Genomic DNA, 21,843 nt, shown 5'->3' on the forward strand with positions numbered 1-21,843 from the left:
CGAGATGTCACTGTGCCAAAACATTTGAAAATACTTTAAACGCTTATTGACCCATTTCGCAAAATTGTAAAGTACCGCTTAAATTATTTTTTTCAAATACCTAAAAAACGGGCGCGTATGTGTGTTATCAGTTGTGTGAGATGCAGACAAAGTGTCGCCGAGTCGTGTTGTTATTATTGTTATAAGAAGTGATAGTGTATCTTTGTCGTCAAATTACTATATGATCGTAAATGATGATTTGCCTTTATAATATCACTCCGCAATTCACATAAAAAACGGTGATAACACAATAACGTAGATCACCAGCATAAAAAGCTTTTGCGTCAAAAACTAAAACTGGAAATAGAATTTATTGAATGGATTGTTTGGTGGAGCGAAAATAAATCTGACGATTTCCTGGAAAAGAAAATAAAATTTGGCGATCTGGAATCTTTAGCAAGCAGGTACTTTTCCTATGTAATTTTTTTAACAGACTTCTTTAAGTCTTTAGATTACAACACCTCAGGTGTGGGCTGTGGCGACTTTTTATCACCTTTACAGTTGTTACAATATTATAAAAGTTAACTTTACGGCTACTTATTTAAACTTATTAAAATTAGTAAAAAAACAGAAAATTTGTTGGGTTAAAAATGAATTGCAATTAAAAAGTACTTATCTATATAAATATAACTACAGGTTATAAGTTATAACTAATGAAGAAAATTAATTGTAGTCTGTTCAAAGCATAAAGTTATTATACCTAGCGGAATAGAGAAACAAAGGTCTGAGCAAGAGAAATGTCACTATCAGTAACACTGCGTGGTAAAAAGAGACGTGCGATTCATGACAGCAGCACTCTTTTTTTGACGTCCAGTCGGCACGTGCCGCACGTTGACAATTTAATGTCATAGAATTCATGTTCAATCATGCTTGTGTAAGTGTATAAGTACACATATTTTTCACACAGATGAAAACCAATTTTGGTTTCGTTTGACAGCTCGAGATTGTTGCTCTATTCCGCTAGGTATATTAACTTTATGGTTCTAACTAAAATAACTACAAACTGTACAAAGTAGGTTGAATGCATGCAATGGTCTTACCTAATTCTTTCTCTAGGAGTTCTGGGGTATAGTTTTGCGCAGGCGCACTGCCTGATGTGCTGGGACTGTCGCCACCTGCATACATTCACTTTGGTACAGTCACCAGAACTAACTGATACATGCTAAATTCTCAAAGAAATGTAAACGAACTATGACTCAAAGTTTGTAAGTTGTATTCACAACGAAGTACTTACATAGTATTATTGTATTCTGTCGTGTACATTTTCAGAGTAATTTAGCACGTACCTATTTTAGTACTCGTAGCTCTACGTGAACAACTCAGTGTTTTTATTTATTGCAAGGACGACAATTTTTTCAACCTATTCCATTTCAGATGACTTAAAATGTACGATAAAGAAACCTTTTCAAAAAACTCAATTTTCGGTTACTCTTAACTGACTTTAAGAAAAAGCTGCTTAACTGACTTTCAAAAAAAGGTGAAGGTAATATTTTAGTTTATTTCCTAATCGTAATAATTCATAACTGTTAACGGCAATAAAACATGCGAGTCCCGGTAAAACAAAACACTCAACTTTATGCCAACGAAGATGCTTGGATTGCCTGGATAAAAATACGACATTTGAAGTCAGGCCAAATAAATTTTTATTTGTTACGGATTCACGTGTCTAATCTTTTCTAGAAAAGCTATAATATTTATACTACTCGACTAAATTAGTAATTCTCAATTGTTTCTATCAATTTTTATAACAATTACATATTTATTTATTAACAGCCTATCAAAATAAGATTTTTACTCAGTTTCCAACTCCTAACATTATTTCGCTTTGAAAAGCGAATTTACTTTTTTAAGTGCAATCAACATACTTTTTACGTATTTATGGTATGTTCGGTACATTAACCTATTTAACTGGGACAACTCTGTATGTTTGCGAATAACTGCAAACCCTAAGTGTTTTCTTAATTGTGAGTTTAATTGAAAGTTAGCGTTGCCAACAATTTTAGTAATTGACTATAATTACAATGAACCTGGAAGTACTTTGCGTTAACGCATTTCTATTGTGGTTTGTTGTTCTATGAATCATTCTAATTTATTACTTAAAATGCACGTGTAATGTACATTTCACAACCCCAATAAATATCGATTTGACATCTGCCTACAACAATTCGAAAATAGATTATCTGTATTTAGTGCCATAATTTTGTACAGGTGAGAATTAAGGGGTTGGCGGACATCCAAGCAAAGAACCCCCGAGCGCCTACGCGACAATACTACAACGTAAACAAATACTCCTATTGTGATACTAATCTGTTGCATCACCGAATAGTAAGCAATCAGATAGCGACCGTTGTATAACACGTAAAGAGATTAGCCGAGATTATGTTAGACTCTACTGATTCGGACATTCGATGCTAGACTCACCTCGCTTGGAAGTAGTCCGGGAAGCTAAAGCCTCCACCAGTAGGCGCTGGTTTACCCCACACAAATTAGCCGTCAACTTTTCACATTTTCGATGGCAGTTCACATCACAGTCTAGAACAAGTAATAGGAGTAGCGAACAGCGGGAAAATGCGAGGCACTCCCCCTTTAACCGTTAGGATTCATGCTTAGGCCGTGCAAAAGCATTCGCATAACTAACTACATGCCTAAAGCCGAATCTGACACAGGAGTAGATGTATGTACAGACGATTGAATTAGTCGGTTATAAGCTTCAATATTCTGTTTACAATGCGCTAGAATCTTACCTTTTTTCACGTGGAAAAATCCAGCAGGCGATGTAGGAACTGACGAATCAAACCCGGAGTCACTAGACCCAGTCGAGGTTCTTCCGTCGACGTTGGTTTCACATTCAAAGAATTCTTCAGAATCAGAACTCGACTCACTTTCATCTTCAGACTCATCATCGGAGCTTTCTGATGATGAGGAGGAATGTATGATTTGCGGAACTTTCTTTTGGAGCGGTTTTGGCTTTGCAATAAGCATTATAGGCGCCTTTTCTATTTTGACTGGTTTTTTGGTGGCGACCGGCGTATTTGTCGGCACATTAGGTGAACTTCTATTAACTAACTTATCTTCTCCTTTTCCATGAACTGCTTCATTAGAGGTAGAGCTCTTAATTTCTTTAAGGTTATTGTTAACAAAACAAGTTGCTCCGCTCGTACTACATAAATCGTTAATAACAGTTGATGCTGCAATTTCATCACTAACTTGTGTCAAATCAACCCCAAGTTTTTGATTTTCACTACATAAACTTTTAGTGGGTTCCTCAATTTGTATACCAGAATTTTCTTCGTCTGATGGCTTAATGCATGTATCTTGCGAAATTTCCTTGTTTTCGACTGTATTTTGATTTTGCTCATCCTTCACCCTGTCTAAATTTGTAGTATCTATATTTTTATTTGAATCTGAATTTTTATCATTATCTAATTCTTTTTTACATTTTTCACATATTTCTTTCTCTTCAGACTGTTGGTTCTCTTTAACATTTTTAGCAATCGATTTTAATATTTTTTTAGTTTTTCTTTTAACAGATGTGGAATCTGTATTACTAGAATCCTTATTAATTTTGTTTTTGCTTTTAGTTTTCTTTTTCATAGATTTAATTTTATTTTCCTTAACTTCCACACTCTTTTCATCAATTAAGTCTTTTGATACATCGTTGACAGGCGTTACTTGTACAGTAAACATTTTTTCAATAGGTATTATTACACCATCTTGATTCTGCGATATATTTTTACTTTCACTTTCTACATAGGAAACAATGGATTTATTTTCATTATTTGACTCATTTTCAGATAATAGATGTTCAGGCTCTCTTTCTGATACTGGCTCTTTAATTTTATCTATGGTTTTTGTTGAGTCTACATATATTTTGTCTTCTTCAACATCAAGAAAAGGTTCTGTACTTAAGTTGTTTTCTTTTATATTTTGTTGCGGGTCAACAGCTATTTTTGTTTCGTTCACACTATGAGGCACTGTTTGTAAAACATGTAAATTATTCTCATTTTCTTCGTGAAAATCTTGATTATTCGTTAAAATGTGAGACATGTCTTCTTCTTTTTCATCTTTTTTCTCAACAATATCTTTGACTACTAAATCTAAGTCCTCTTCTTTTTTATCGTCATTTTCAACATTATGTTCGACTATTAAATCTAAAGGTGGGAGGATCTTATCATCAATAATAGTAATTTCTTCCTCGTCTTCAGGACACCAGTATAGAAAGCGCTTATTTTTCTCTTTTGTTAAATTGTCTTTTCTTTGCATTAAATAAACAGTTTCTCTTTTACCAATTTTGTCCCAAAAATTATCACAGTCATCTTCTTCTGCGCTAACAGTATTATCACTTTGAAGAGAATTATGTGGTTTTGGTCTAATCTTAGATTTAATACTCTTTCGATGTTGCGGTGTAATTTTACTATGAGTATCTTCACTGTCAATAGAGCTTGAAAATATTATATCTTTCTTTTGCTGTTTCGGTATTTCTTCAACAGTTACATTTTCAACATAGAACTTAATAGGGCTAGGTGGATCGGTAACTTCTACAGAAGATGTTATTTTTGGTTTTAATTTTGTTTTATTTTCCTCGATTTTATGTATTTTTACTGACATTTCAATTTTGGGCAGTTCAGAAATACAGTCTAATCTACAAATACTGCCTCCAGATAATGACTTCTTCAAACTCCTTCTTTTATTTATTGATATCGCATCACTCAATCCTTTGTCATTATCGTTTAAAACACGAGTATGTAAAGAATGGTCTGATTTCGTTGTACTAAGTTCATTCCGTTTTTCGGATAACTTACGTTTCTTTGAAAACTCTAAATTCTCATTCTTTTGAGAAGTATCTACTCCTATTTTACTAATATCTAAAGGAACGGTGATAAGATTTTCATTTTGTATTAATGAATCTAACAAAGACGCTTGTTCAGCTAATAATTCCATTGAGCAACGCCTTGAAAACTTACTGCTATTAACGTTTAATGTATTTTGATTTTCAATATTCGTATCTAATAAAGCTTTCTCTATTTTATTTGCATTTATTTCACTAGCGTCATCCTTGATTTTAAATTTCTCTACAAGCTTAGCGCCTAATGTTTTCTTATCTTTCTTGACATTATATGTGAGATCACTTGCGAGTTTTTCCCGCCATTTCATAGCTTCTAATGGCTTCTCATTTTCAAGATCATTTCTTTTGTTTTGTGACTCCGAAATTTCTGGGGGTTTGCGAGGAGAATCACGGTCCTTACGTTTAATAGTATGCAGTCTAACGACCGTGCGATCGCGTTTGATAGTAGACCGCATCCGGCCAGGGGAAGAGTCGATTCCAACATTGGGTTTCTTCTCGACATCCGGAGTCGCCGGACTAGATTCTTTTTTATTTTGCTCGCTACTGGAATTTCGCTCATCACTTATCGACGACGACGACGACGAGTGAGAACTCAAATCTCTTAATTTAGATTGATATCTGTCCTTCGACACGTCAATGTCGGCCGTGTTGATATTGATGGGTCTCGGCGTGTAGGTGCTCGGCATGTAACTTCTGCTGGATATCGGGGTCCGTCGCGGACTGTTGATTCGGACCGGGCTCGAGGACCCCTTCTCGGAGATCGTACTCAGCATCGGCGAGTAGGACCTGCCGCCGCTCGTGATCCATCTCGACGTAAGCGGCGTTCGGGTGTATCCGGTTATCGACGAATGGGAGCTATAATTTCCGCCGGGATTCAAATACGAGGCACTGAACGATCCGTATGGCGATATGGAGCTCGAGTAGGGGGAACTGTAGGGACTGGTGTAGGGGGAACCACTGTAATACATGTTCGATATTATGTGATCGGAGTATAGAGGCATAATGTACACTCGCGCACAGTTGGCGCGGCGCGCGCGCGACACTGACTGAAAACAAGACGGGGACAGCTATGCCGCGCGTGCGATCACACCTGCGCACGCCGCCCCCCGCACCGCCCGCCCTCACCGCCCTCCGCCGCCCGCCCAGCCGGCTGACTGATTGATGACGTTCACTCAACAATAATAGACTCGCAGTAATTTATTACGAAAGCAATATCGATTTGATTTGTCGAAACTGATACTGCACACGCGGAAAACCAAAATAATTCGATCCCGTGCTCTTGAGACATGACATATTTACGATTGTTTATAAAAAAAACTTTAACATTACTCACTACACTAAGAACTAATTATGAAGAGGTGTATTTAGGCCATAATATTACTTTTAAGTGTTAAATTTATTATATTACATTTTATAGTAACTAGCTATTTGACTGAGCTTTGCTCGGTATTCGATAAAACACGAATAAAATGACATTTTCTAAAAATGATAGACCGATTTATCGCCCCCGAAACCCCCTATATACTAAATTTCATGAAAATCATTGGAGCCGATTCCGAGATTCCAATTATATATATTCTTCAATAATGTTAGTTATTTGATAAGTCGAGTTACACACATTTTAATATTTTTTTTATTAAATCGAAAATACCACAATTTATATATTTTTAAAACACAATATTTTACTTTTGTGAATGTATAGTTGTCTGTGCCAAACTAAAAAGATTGTCATGTTTTTAAACACACGCGCACGTCTGCATCGTGAGCTAGGGTCAAGGACGAAGACCTAATATTTAAACGCTAATATTGTAATACGCTGAATTAAATTTTCTTTAAGATTTTACACAAATTATTAAATATACTCATGGGCGTCAATAACTGTATTATTCGTATCAATTCTTTGGGGAACAATTCTAACGGGGCCCAAAACATTTTTCATACGGAACCACTCTAAGGTTTTATTCCATCGCTTAGCAGTCCGAAATAGGCTTACGTTATTTTCAAAATCAGTTCTAGATTGAAGACATGATAGCAATTTGAATTTTAAAAATCACGATAGTCCCTTAAACTTTGTATTTTGTAACAATGAACTGTGGCTAGTACTACACCGTAGGGGCGCTACGTCGTAGCACATCTACATAATATTTTCTTTTTATTACCGTATTAATCATTATTGATGTTTTTCTACGTTCCATAGTACTTGTGGTGAAAAGTTTCTTATAAACTTAATATACAAAAATAATAATTAAATACCTTTTTCATTTGCGAGTTGTCTTTTCTTTTTAAAAGTCGTTTACCGTAACTTACACTTTTTTTAATCTATGTCATCCTTATCATCAAATTTTCTGGACGGCACTTCATGGGCTAACAGCTTCGCGGTTACTTCGGGTTACTTTCATAATCATCATTTATTTCTATTTATAACGTTCATAGTAAAGACAGAACAAGGATTGTAGTGTACAGCAAAGATTGCAAAGATTCCAATCAAATCACACAATATTGATAACATGCAATAATAATGCTTGTTATTCAATACAAATCAACACATGCAACAAACGTAATACTTAATGCAACTTTCAAACATAAAATATAAACAAATAAATACAGAAATTAATTGAAAATTATCCACCTCAGCACCAGAATTTAAAACACCAGCTTTTAGTAAAACAGTTTTAAGTATATCATGCGTTATGTAGGCACTTAGTCGAGTGCAAAATATTTGGCTAATTGAATATGACAATTATTTTGCATCTAAATAGAATATACAATAATCAAAAATACAATTGTTACTTTGTGAGGAAACTTTAACATGTTAATTAGTTTTGTTGATCTTATTTAAAAACACTTTTTTAATTGTAACGAACAAAGCAACACATTTATCGCAATTATTTTCTTATTACTATAAACAAGTGGTTGGTATTTCTACCAACCACAAAGTGCAGGTGATTAGTAATAAGGAAAAAGTACGTGAAGACAGCAACTGATTAGTGCAAGTCCTTTACTTTCTCCTAATCAATAATCACTCACTAATCAAAGTGAATACAGGCCCTAACGCTAAGTTTCCCCTAGCGATCTTTTAGGGTCATGTATCTCTTGAAAGTTGAAACAAACTGGTTTTTGAAAACCGTTTTGTCTCATCAAACTTCTTAGGCCCTAAAGACGTAAGTGACACATAAAAATTATTGAAATCCTCACCCACCCTTAATGACCGCTAGGGGATACCTAGCAGTTAGTGAAAATGGGCATAAGAGAATTTCAATAAAAATTTTTTTCGATAGCTTACTGATGTGTGGTTGTCAATTATTTTAGCTTTGTCCACAGATCGTGATAATGACTTGGCGGAAACGGGCTCGGGGCTACCGACGACCGCAATCGGTGTAGTAGCACAGAATATATATTAGTTGGTAGTAGTAGCAACTGACTGCGGTCATCTGTAAGGACTAAGGGCGCGTTAAGACGACCGTATTTAACACGCGACGCGCGCTGAACGAGCAGAAAACGCGCACGTCTGAACGCGCTCTCAGCTCTCTATGTGAGCCCCTAGCCGACACGTTTTCTTTACGCTTCTTTATAGAATCGGCAATCAAAAATGGGGCTGACGTATGCGTTCGATAACAATGTGAAGTCGACAATCAACTTATTATACATATTATTGATGACCGGGACTTTTAGTATTAAACATACTTTACATTATTAAACATACAAACCTTTTAGGCATTCTAAGCACACCTTCTTTTGGACTATTCTTTGAGTGGACTAAATAAGCGAAAAAAAACGTGTTGGTTAGGTTAGCTGTCAATTATTATTTCTTTCCCAACAGGCTATCATATCTATTCGTATTTTTTCTAGTCTATCCGAAATTCTTAAGCTTCGGAAAATTCGTCGGCACTGAAAATAATAAGAACTCTGCGCTACTACAACTCGACGTTAGATTTTCAACTGCTGTATTAAAGCAGATTTATTTAGGTATATTTTCAGTGTTGTAAAATTTTCCACAACTTTGGACATCCAACGCAAATCAGAGACATATTTAATGATTTAACTTCAATTTAATGAAGAGTTTGACAGATAATGTGTGGGACGTATGTTAAAATCTTCATTTGATTACAGTTAAGTAATGAGGGTGTTTGATTTTCTATTTGCCACCAGGTGTCGCTTTGTAGCCTTTGTAGTATCGTGTCAAATAGGCACATTATCGTGACACATGACAACTATATCGTGACATACGACACCAGTTTGACACGATTTACCCTAAAGGTCACAGCATCAACTCGGAAAGGGATCGTCACCGTATCGCCTTTCGCCTCGCCGCGCGACAACCAAGCGTCAACCAGTCATCATCCTAGGGCATTTTCAAAAAAATGTGTACCCCTGGTTTTTACCTTGTCCCTTGACTTTGCTACAGATTATTTGTAAAAAATGACATACTAACATTTTGTAATTTTAATGTAGGAGCATAAACAAGTTTTCTTTTATTAAAATACATTCACGTTTGTATATAATTTTATTTAGTATGAGATTTATAAGGGTTTTTAAGTACCGAAACCTATTAAATTCACCTGTCCCCTTCCCAGAAGTTGTAACAAAATCTTTAATAACTATTTTTTTTCTTAAAGTAAGTTACTTAAAAAAACATATGTTAGATTCTTAAATACTTAATGTATCAATTGAGTGTCTTGTTATTGAAAAATCTAACATAATTTGACTACAAATTAATTAAAATTATAATCATGAAAAAACAACCCGGCCGGAATGTTCGGTTTAGTGACCGTTTTTTTTAGTTTTATAAACATACTACAAAAATATTTTCGGCACTAAATGATAGCACTATATTTCATTGTACATCGAGAAACTTCAATTTAAATTTAGTAGTTAAAAATCTGCTACAAGACGCGGACGCAGGTTGGATGGTTCTTCAGGAACGGTTTATTTGTTCAGATAAGTGACCATATTTTGTGAGCATTATTATACTTTCTCCAACTGTTTTTACTGTTGACACGTTGCAAAATTAGTTTAGTATTTAGTATAAAAAATGAAATTGTGATAACTATTATCGGTTATTTACAAACACTTTAAAAGTAAAAGAAAGTAATATTACGTGACTTCCGACTTGTGACTTTTCGTATGGTCACATATAATGGAACGGACAAGTCACAACAGGCGGAAAGCATAAGGCTTAGTTCACATTTTAAATAAATTATTTTTTTATTCACAGATTTTATTAAGAAAATTGGAGATTTTTAAACTGGTACGATTAACGTACAAATATATTTTTTATTACTTATGTGTTAAGGTGACGCCGCGTTAAAGTAAAAAACCGTTTTGGATATGTTTTAGATTGCTATTTTTGCTTGTTTTCTGTGAGAGGCCGGCCCGGCCTCTCACAGAAAACAAGCAATGGAACAGCAAAAAATGGAAAGGGCGTAAGCGACAAAATAGTTTTGTCGCGTAATTTAAAAACCATAAATACATTTCATATAAGCTATGGGCAAATTAAAGTGTATGCTTGAACCAATCCATGTACATTTTTGGAAGCTTAAATCACTCTCTGTAGGGAAAAATAGGAATCCTTTTTTTTTACACAGGTCTATTTGATTGATTATTCTGTGTTATAAAAGTTGACCAATCGTGTTATGCTATGGGTAAATCAAAGACAAAGACATGATAAATACTGACAATGAACTTTAATTTCTTAGCTTTAGTTATTGCTGAGAAAAATCGATATCGCTACAGCCAAATCATAAAGGCGTCGACTTTACTTAACAATAACAAATATACTATTTAAAATTTAAGTACCTAAAAGTTTTATGTTTTTTAAAAATTTTGATTTTATTTCCACTACTTTTCTATCAGTAAAGTTGAAAATCATTTTGTGTCGTTGATATTTGCAGATTTATAATAACTAGACATCAGATTATATGCATTTGCATACTTGCATATGCAAATGCATATAATGTCACTTTTTAGGCGATAGTGCATATTTTGGCAATTTTTCGTTGATAGTGCATATTTCGGTAGTTTAACTTCCATGGGCATTAAGATTGCAATCGGAAAATGTTGGTAGAAAATTATTATTGGCGTATAATAAATAAATAAAAAGTCTTTATTTCAAGAAATTAAAGATCCTGGATTTTATGAAATTATAAAAATTGGCGCTTTTATTAATGTCACTACCGGAAAAGTCTTCAAAAAAATAATAAATTTTAATATTAAGTGACTTTTGATTGTGCATATTTTGTGCATATTTCGACCATTTTTCGTGCATATTTGCATGGATATTTCGGCACTTTGATCGTGCATATAATCCGATGTCATTAATAACTTAGGAATTCGTAGACATGTGAACACATCTTTATGATTATGAGATGTTCGTCCCTCTAATTATTGAAGTTAAATCTATGAAATCAAAGAATTTTTTACTTTTATAAGTAGTGCAACAATAAAAATGTTTAAATAAAAGGTTTTTGTGTTATAAAAACTCCTTTAAATATGTTAAATATTACTTACTCATGTAAAAAAATGAAAAATAACCTAGTGGTTGGGTCACATAGTCACACTATGGATTAAAAATAATTGCTACTCTTGTTGATCCTTGAAATTATCTAAATTTTTTTTAATAAACAATTAAATATGCATTTCACTAGATTAAATTAACGAAGAAATCCATTTATTGCTGTATTTTTTTGTATTAAATTATATTTTACATTTAGTCGCACAACGGAATCTGTTTCGTCGAAAATTCGATTTTGTTTCAATAATATCAGAATAATATAACGTTTTCAGCGTTCTTTTTAACTTATTCCATTAGTTCAATATTTTTCCTTGTATATGACATTCAAAAAAAGGTAAATAAATGACCTTAAAAAATATAGACATATTTTTGCAAGGGTACACGTTTTTTTGAAAATGCCCCCTAACGTATGCACGTAACCAAAGCGTATCATTAGCGCCTGTACATCAACTCGGCTACGGCTAGGCGACGCCTCGCTTACGGCTCGCCGACCGCTGTCCTCTTCCGAGGCGAGGCGATTACGTTACGGTTCCGCTTAATGTGCGTTGCAGTAGGGAGTTTCATACAAACAATATTGAACGGCTCGAGGCGATACGGTGCCGATCCCTTATCTTATCCGAGTTGATATGTGTGCTGTGACCTTAGGGCTTCATAGCGGCTCCTGGTGGCAAATAGAATATCAACAACAATCATTGTTATTGCGTATTAGCCTTCGGAGTTTCGGAATATTAACGAACACAGCACTGAAAATTACAACTCGCACTAACAAAATAAGGGCCAACCTACACGTACCACAACCACACGACAACCATCACCACACCACAACCACATCACGTGGTCGTGCGTATATTTCGTATTGTAAATGAACTGGACTGTTCACAAGTACCACATTTTGCAGTGTCGACCGCGTGTGTGATACCGACAACATCGCAACCACAATGTTGCGTCGAACCCAACCGCGCCCCCTCCGTTTCATTGACTTTCGTACGGAACCACATCGCAACTACTGGCGACAATGCAACCACGTCGACATTTTGTCGGTACCACAACGCAACTACAAAAAGCTGCAGCGACACCATTCACACGTTACGGCATTTTGTCGTTGCGACGTCGTGTGGTTGTGGTACGTGTAGGTTGGCCCTAAGGCTGCGTTTCCACCTGAGATGTGTTGCGAGGAATGTGTTTTTGAGAACTAATGGAATCGCTTCATTGACGTGAGTACGTGACCTCGCTCAGCGCAGCAATTCTATTGGATCTCAAAAACACATTCCTCGCAACACATCTCTGGTGGAAACGCAGCCTAAAGCTGCAAATCGAACGATCAATTAAATTATTTTTTTACGTTAGGTATTTAACTTCTATTTTCAATGCTGTAATTTCTCACAACTCCGGACCTCCATATAGTCCCATGGACCGGGGTAACCGTACCTTGGCACTTGAGCTCGTAGGTGAAGAAGCCGTAGAGCAGCGCGCCGCAGTGGTCGCAGAAGGTGGGCGACATGAACTGGTGCGGCCGGAACCGGTGCGGCACGTCCACCTTGAACCGCTCCCTCAGGTACTGATAACAAATAATCCATACTAAAATAATAATTTAATCCATACAATCCATACTTAGGGAGCATACCCATACTACGTGACCTACTTTGTAAGATTTTTTGAACCCCCGCCCTCCCCCTGGTGACCACGCGTAGTTAAATATATATATAGTATATACTTTACTTTACTATATTACTATTACTATGTTACTTGTAAAGTCTATACTATATAATATTATAAATCGTAAGAGTTTGTTTGTTTGTTTGAACGCGCTAATCTCAGGTACTACTGGTCCGATTTGAAAAATTCTTTCACTATTAGATAGTCCATTTATCGAGGAAGGCTATAGGCTATATTTTATCACGCTAATACTAATAGGAGCTAGGAAATAGAGGAAAATGTGGAAGAAAACGGTGAGAAATTATTTGAAAGGGCTTATTTGAACGCGCTAATCTCAGGAACTACTGGTCTGATTTGAAAAATTCTTTCAGTATTAGATAGCCTAGTTATCGAGGAAGGCTATAGGCTATATTTTATAACCCTAAAACAAATGGGAGCGAAGAAATAAAGGAAAATGTGGGAAAAACTGGGGAAATTATTTGAAAGGGCTTATTTGCACGCGCTAATCTCAGAAACTACTGATCCGATTTGAAAAATTCTTTCAGTGTTAGATAGCCCAGTTATCAAGGAAGGCTACAGATTATATTTTATCACGCAAGCACTAATAGAAGCCAAGAAATAGAGGAAAATGACAAAAAAACGAGGGAAATTATATGAAAGGGCTTATCTCACGAACTACTAGAGCATTTTTTCTGTTATTAGGATCAGATAAGAAGTAGACCACGTGAAGGATCATACGCTTTTTTTGTGGACTAATTTTTCTGTGAAATATCTAATTTACGCGGGCGAAGCCGCGCGGAACGTCTAGTAATATTATAAATGCGAAAGAGTGTCTGTCTGTCTATTACCTCGTCATGCTCAAACCGCTTTTGCTAAAATTTGGCATGGAGATACTTTGAGACCCGGGAAAGGACATAGGATACTTTTTGTCCCGGAAAAGTGTACGGTTCCCGCGCGATAAACGACTTTGCAATGAAGTTGCGGGCGTCATCTAGTTTGTAATAAAAATACGTGTAGCACTCGGGGACTGCCGCGGTAAAGCTATCGCATAGCATTTATGTCAACTCATGCAATTATAATTAGCATAATTCTAGTCGCATGCACACAAACACCGCGCTGAAGTCTGGGGTTGGGTTTTTTCGTTAACGGAATTTCTTGATTCGGTCTCCACGCTCAAAGTCCTTAAGCTATGCAAAAGCTTATAATATTCATATTTAATTTACGTTTATTCACCTAAATTGTTACTAATCGCTACTAATATTATAAATGCGAAAATATGTCTGTCTGTTTTATTCTGTTCACGCCAAGACGGTTAAGCGGTTTCGAAAAAGTTGATGTAGAAATACTTTGAGAGACGGGAAATGCCATAGGAACACTGACCTCCATTATACATACTTGTATAATGGAGGTCAGTGCATAGGATAGCTTTTTTTTATTTCAAAATTGAAGATTCCCGCCACTGCGTGTATAGTGTTCTCATCTCGAGTTTATGGCGTAGCACCGTAGCGCTGTAGATATCGTCGTAGAAGGTCCGTAGCTTGCTACGACGCTATGCTACAGTGCTGCATCGCAATTCGCCGCTAAGCTGCTACTACGATAAATAATAATTTAATGTTGCAGTGTAAATAATATTTACGGTCGAAATCTATTTAATGATTACAATACTTTAATTTATTGAAAGGTTTGAAAATGTATATATAATAGGTAGGTAGTATTAGCTAAAAGCCGAGTTTTTTGAGGGCTCGCGTCGTTTTTCTGCGTGGTAATAATCTTTAAGGCAGTTTTTTTTTATTTTAATAGTAACCAAACCTTGACTGACCGATGCACATTTACACATAAATATAATTTCTATATTAAAGCACAAATCAATTATAGGCATGATAGTTTTTCCTTAAAGTGTACCACAAAAGTGCTCAGGTTGTGGGAAATACTAGGGCTCGCTTCGCTCGCCTTGATAAATTTGTATTTATTTGTAAGCAGGTCCAATAAATAGCTACATATTCGTGTGCTAAGTAATAATCATAATAATAATTGACATTATGACAGCACCGAACCCTCGAAAGTGCAGATCACATTTTTTTTCATACATTTTCCACTCAGCAATAATTATGAAAGTCCTCAAGTCTTTTGTTTGAAGGTTATCGGGTGTTAAATTTTATATCTTTAAACGAGCAATTCTTGGAATAATTGGAAAAATATATAAAAAATAATTGGAATCTCGGAATCGGCTCCAACGATTTTCATGAAATTTAGTATATACAGGGGGTTTCGGGGGCGATAAATCGATCTAGCTAGGAATCATTTTTAGAAAATGTTATTTTATTCGTATTTTATCAAATACCGAGCAAAGCTCGGTCAAATAGCAAGTTTATTTAAAACGCCGTACAAAAAAAACTTAGATTTAAAGATTTTCTTGCAACGAACACTGGTCACGTTGAGCCTTACACACGGCAAGCGATATTGTAAAGTTTGTGAAATAAATATAAATTCTAGTGACTAACAGCATTACTCTTCTTCCACAAAAAAATAAATATTTTGGACATTAATAACTTTTGCAGTGGACGCTTTAATTGTTAGCCTACTCCTTCTCATTGAACTACCCACCACAGTGATCTCCGAGAAGGCCGACGAGCCCGGGCAGGTGCCGAGCAGCTTGTTGTGGCACCGCTTGTGCACGGCGGTCTGGCACGCCACGCACCGGTAGCCCTGCTTGCCGAAGCCCCACAGGAACTCCTTGCAGAACGCACAGAACGTCGGCTGCCGAAAGAACTTGGCGACGAACCGGTGGCCTTTGAACTCGTGGACCCTGGAATGTTAAAAGATCATACTTAAGGCCCAGTAGTCCCTAAAATTAGCAGGTCGATGTCTGTCAGTACGAATATCGACGTAAAGGACATTAAAATAACATTCATATCAGCGCGCCTTGTACAGTGGCGGTTACGCGCTCGCCGCGTGCCTTGATAATAGAAAATAGGAGTAAAAACCTTTTGTTTTTAGTATTACACAAATCAAATATATCAAATCGTTTATGTTAAGTTACGACACGTATACTACATCTTTTGTTTTTTATAGAAAGTGTGTAATTTAGCCAAAAAATGATTTAATTATGAAAAACAGCGTTATAACAGTCATCTTTGAGATTTTTTCTATCGAGCAGAATTTTTCAAATTGTGTACTGATATACTTACCTTTCCGTATAGGAAATTTTCTCAATTTAAAACGGTACTTATTTTATACTTAAATAATGACATTTCCTTTACTAAAAACGTGTTTTAAAAAACCCATTTTACGTAGTTGCAACAACTACAGCGCCTTAAGATACGAACATAAGCAAAGAGAATTGGATGAATTCTATTATTACTTGTTTGTTTGCGTCAAAAAGTGGAAATCGTTCCAAAACTATTGGAAAAATTTCCACTAAATTGTACACAGACATAATATTATAATAGAGTATACTACTTTTTTTACGTCCGTGGAGTATACCACAGGAAATGACATTTTTCGTTTTCGAAGTTGCAGGAAACATCACACGTATGCAACTTTACAAAATATGTTTCTCTCTTTTCTCCTCTCTTTCTTTCTCTCTCTCTACTTTACATAAAAAGCAACTCACTTGTGGTGCTTGATGGCGCCGCGGCGCTGCGTGATGCGCTTGGCGCGGGAGCGGCGCACCTCCCCCTCCGCCTCGCCTCGCACCCGCCCGCCGCCGCCCGCGCCGCCCAGCCACTGGAAAACGGGAATTGTACAGTTAGTATTGTTTTATTTCATGAGGTTTTAAAGGGTGCGGGCTACGAAGGTGTGCGTATATTCGATAGGCGCGTAAACGCAGCGTTATTGAATTTGACAGTTTCCTTAAATATAACATTTGATTTTCTTTAACATATCAATCAATACCAGCTCACTCCTCTAATAATTATTTATTTTATCTGTGACGACACACAGGTTACATAATCTTTTGCGTACCAGATACTATTTATTATAATAATGGGAAGAAGTATTTACTTATTTTTCTACACATGTCGTTGACTATAGTTCAATAAAGGTTATCGCCAGATAACCTTTATTGAACTATAGTCAATCAGTCAGTCAGAAACTGCTGTTAGTGTTATAAGACCCCCTATTTGTACATAGTTTTCCTGTATTGTGTTTTTAAGTTGAAGTTTAGTTTTAAGTTGTACAAATAAAGATTTTCTATTCTATTCTGAGTTTCAGTGAAATAAATACACATATTTAAGCTAAGATATAACTTTAATTAGCTTGACATGAACTCCGTCTTCATTGGGGTAGCGAAATAGTTGTCTAATAGTTTGGAAAATTGCAAGCGTTTCTCCTATAAAGTCGAATTATCGCACGTCATATCCCTTATACGTCACTGATTAAACCTAAGTATTACCTTGCTATTTCCAGAGATTACTTAATGGAAGGAAAGAAATCTCTCTGCCTAAATACTAGTATTCTTTCTATCAAAGTTTTACTACAATCAAACACTTATCTTTTAACATTTATCAACAAGCAATATCAAATTGTAACAATGTTCTATCGTTTCTGATATATCTAACCAATTACTACCACTTATCTTATATCTTTAAACGAGCAATTCTTGTATATATGTATATATATATAATTGGAATCTCGGAATCGGCTCCAACGATTTTCATGAAATTTAGTATATAGGGGTTTCGGGGGCGATAAATCGATCTAGCTAGGAATCATTTTTAGAAAATGTCATTTTATTCGTGTTTTATCGAATACCGAGCAAAGCTCGGTCAAATAGCTAGTAACTTATTAAACCACAACAACATCAGAACAACTAGTACACCTCAGGCATAGAAAACGTTACATTTAGAATACAAATTCTGTGTTAAAGCAAATCAAAACAAAAACATACCCGGACCAGTATCGACATCTCACATTCGTCGAGTCTCGATACATCGCCAACTCATTCGCCGAGCGACGCGTCAACAAAAACTCGTCTACATCCGATCGTGCGGCGTCGCGACACTGACACTACTACATCTAACAGACTCCTCAAGGTTTCCGCGGATTTTCTGGCAAGGTTCCGATGCTCGCTAATGGCCAATATTGAAAAGTTTGTCATAAAAGACTCCGTCACGCCATGTGATTCACTCGATTCGAAATCCATCATTCGTCTTGCTAATGATCGGTTAATACGAACCTGTGTCTCCCTAACCGTTGGAGCGGTGCCAGCTCTAATAAATATGATTGTAACAATGTTGATCTAACTATCTGTTAAAAACTAGTAAATTGGCATTTATTCGGAATCTCTATCTTTTAATTTATACTGTCGCTAAGCGCATTTGTCTGAAGGGCCGTGAACTTTCAATGTGAAGAGCGAGTTTTATAGAGTTTTGGTTTAATACAATTTTGTAAATTAATTGATAAGAAAAAAACGAGTCTTTAAAATATGTGATTACTGGTTATGAATGCTCTACATCAAAATGCTGCTAACCTAGTTATAGAAATCTCCTTATAGAAATGTATTAATCGGCAGAAGGTAGACCTAATTTATTTGGTTGGATTATGTTAAGTTAATGTTAGTCGTGATCTATAGCTTGATATTTAACGATCAAATTATGGAGTGTTTTTTCATTTCCACATTTCCCTAATATAGTAGTAAAAGCGTGTAAAATCGTCAAAGCCCACAGAATTAGGACAGCCACCGTGCCACGCCCTATTGTTTTGTGTCGGGAAAATTTAACGCATGTTTATTTGGGTTAGTCTCATCAAAGCATGCCGAAGTAAACCGTCTGTATAATAATTTTAATTTACGACTACACGTAAACTCACATTAGGAAAACAAAGATTACACGTAGACTACCATAATAGAATGCCAAAATCCGTAGTAAAATCAAAATATATTATGGAATATGGCGTTATAGTTAAACAATGTTTTTAACAGACTTTGCCAGTCTATGTATGCATATTTGCAGCGACTAAACCACTTGTCTGAATTTAAGAAATGAGGTGTCAATAGATATCTAAGTTATGATGCCGGGGGGGACAGGCCATAATTATTTTCTACCATAATTTTAATGAGCTATTCGGGTTTTAGTTTTAAAGATGTCTTATTTCCTTATCAGGGGCTGCAGCCAAAGTCTCTTTCATTAAAATATATTACACATACATACTTATAGTAAGTAAGTAATAAGTTATTTCTTTGTTCTTTCTTTTTTCTGTCTATTATTTTTACTGTTGTAGCTGCTGTAGTCATAATTATTTATTGTTTATCCCTGCATGTTACGTTGTGAAGTCACTCTTTGGCCCCTGCAGAATACCAGTGCAGCAAGCTTGCTTGCTGCGTATAGCAGAGCTGGGGCCAATTTTTGACATCACATAACATATACCTATAATTATAATTGTACATAGCTTAAGTCCTTTTTACTTTTTATTTTGTATTCTGTATATGTTGTGTGTTGGAAAAAATAAACGTATTCTATTCTATTCTATTCTAAAAACGATCACGAAATTCGTGATCAAAATGTATGGGATTTGACATTAGTGTTCGAAAGCGAAATGTCATTTAGCGATGACTTATGTCAAACCGCATACATTTTGATAACGAATCGTCATCGTTTTTAACGAACGACACTTTGTCTAAGGGGGCTGATGTGCTAGATAAGCCGCTTAGCTGACAAGGACGAAACATTGTGTAGGTAACTGATGGTATGGTTTGACTATTGTTGAGATGTGACGATCAAACAATTTTTTCATATGCGGATGGCGGACCTACGTTGCATTTAATGACGAGGAATATTGAACTCAGGCTTTACGTAACCCAACCAAGTAACGTCCACCTACTTAAGGGCCTTGTTACACGTAGAGTAAGCGAGACAGTGACGAGACAGGTTCTCTCGGCCAATCAAATTGTCTGTTTGCACCATAAAGTTAATATACCTACCGAAATAGAGAAACAAAGGCCTGAGATGTCACTATCAGTAACACTGCGTGGTAAAAAGAGACGTGTGATACATGACAGCAGCACTCTTTTTTTGACGTCCAGTCGGCACGTGCCGCACGTTGACAATTTAATCTCATAGAATTTATGTTCAATCATGCTTGTGTAAGTGTATACGTACACATATTTTGCACACAGATAAAAATCAATTTCGGTTTCGTTTGACAGCTCGAGATTGTTGCTCTATTCCGCTAGGTATATTAACTTTATGGTTTGCACTGTCTCGCCACTCTTCTCGGTACGTGCAATGGCCCTATGAACCAATTTCTTATAGGGTAACAAAGGTATGTCCATCAAGCGTTTAACGAGCTCGGGTTAGTTCTCTATTTATACCGCGCATTACCGCGATCGGCTGCGCCACTCAGCCTTGATGTACGCCCAAATATTCACCGACTTAGCTGTGTCGAATGCGATTCAAACGGACTTACAATATCAGAAAGTTTTTAACTGTATACGGAATAAGCAAATTATGTAGAGTGTGGACTGTGTTACACGGGCAGTTTTTATGAATCTGTGGATTTTAATTTAAATTGAAAAAATGAAATAAATCGAATGTACTGCAACTTGCCTGAAAGCCTGAAAGATTTCAATAAAAATCTTCTTAGTGCGCGTCAGACTAGCTTCGGGTCCATATAAATCTACCTTTGATCTGCCTTTTGAGTGCATTGACAACTTTTGAATTAAGTATTTCTTTTATTCCGGCCTTAGAACTTAAATAATCGGCCAAGTGCGAGTTGGACGCGCGCACGAAGGGTTCCGTACCATTATAAAGCAATATAGGTAAAATATGTGTTTTTTGTATTTATTTTATTAAAATGTTATTATTTATTATTTATTATTAAAGTACAAATATAATTAAGAATATTGTGAGCATTTCAAGTGCCTACCTGCTACCATTATTGATTACGAGCAAAAAAGGCCAAAAAAATCAAGTTTGTTGTATGGGAGCCCCACTTACTTATTTATTTTATTTTGTTTTTAGTATTTGCTGTTATAGCGGCAAGAGATATACACAATCTGTGAAACTTTCAGAAATATAGCTATAGCTGTTCTTGATATACAGCCTGGAGACAGAAAAACGGACAGACAGATAAGTCTTAGTAATAGGGTGGCTTTATTATGCTAACTTACATATTATTGTAAATAAACGGTAATACATACGTTTTCATCATAATGTCGCAGATGGTTCGCAGGGCGGGCGCGTGGTGGCGCTGGCGAAGTGCGGCGGCGCGCCCCACCGCCCGTGAATATCATGAGCGCGCGCGCATCCCCCCGGCGCGCGTGCGTCCAGCGAGCGCCCCCCCGCGCGCTCACCGCCCCCGCTCCACCGCCGCCGACGCCGCAAACCGCGCCGCAAACGTATTTATAAACAGAATTCCGACCGCCCCGTCCGCCGTGCCGGACACGAGGTACACGAGTTCCAGCACTTACGCCGTTCCCCGAACTGAAGAGGTTCGGATTGTCTGGCGGTTACCGTGACTCAACGTAACTCCACGAATTAAACGGTACACAAAAATGCGGCGCCCGATATAAATACGAGAGTAAATATAGCCGCGAATATTGGGAAAATATCGCGCGCCGTGTTTATTTGTTTCGTACATTCCGGAAAATGAGAGCACTCAGATGAACGATCGCTTTTAATGTGCGCTTGTAAACAAACTCCGATCTTTTCGATTAATTATAAAATTTGCGATATTTATATTTTAGTATATAAAACTGTTTAACGCTCAAAAGTTATTTTCAGGCGCGACCTTGCTCCATTCATGCTTCATAGCTTTCAGATTAGGCGCTGCATACACTAAAATTTAGGAAAAC

The 21,843-nt window shown here is 36.4% G+C and overlaps 1 protein-coding gene across 5 annotated transcripts in view; it reads right to left on the reverse strand.

The window, feature by feature from the left end:
* LOC121730987 (putative protein kinase C delta type homolog) overlaps positions 1–21,495 on the reverse strand; it is a 35,746-nt gene extending 14,251 nt beyond the window's left edge. Inside the window, exons 1-6 of one of the 5 annotated variants that reach the window (XM_042120255.1) lie at positions 21,190–21,495; positions 16,666–16,778; positions 15,657–15,858; positions 12,825–12,954; positions 2,461–2,571; positions 1,080–1,154 (exon numbers count right to left, since the gene is read on the reverse strand). In XM_042120255.1, the coding sequence (XP_041976189.1) occupies positions 1,080–1,154; positions 2,461–2,571; positions 12,825–12,954; positions 15,657–15,858; positions 16,666–16,778; positions 21,190–21,282 (724 nt within the window). In that variant the 5' untranslated portion in view covers positions 21,283–21,495. Of the gene's footprint in view, positions 1–1,079; positions 1,155–2,460; positions 2,572–2,783; positions 5,974–12,824; positions 12,955–15,656; positions 15,859–16,665; positions 16,779–17,940; positions 18,046–21,189 lie in introns of those variants that run through there. The other 4 variants (XM_042120254.1, XM_042120250.1, XM_042120251.1 and 1 more) reach the window with 4 other exon arrangements.
* Between the last annotated feature and the right edge of the window lie 348 nt (positions 21,496–21,843).

The sequence above is a fragment of the Aricia agestis genome, chromosome 10 (genome assembly GCF_905147365.1).
Source record: "Aricia agestis chromosome 10, ilAriAges1.1, whole genome shotgun sequence".
Lineage (NCBI taxonomy): Eukaryota > Metazoa > Arthropoda > Insecta > Lepidoptera > Lycaenidae > Aricia > Aricia agestis.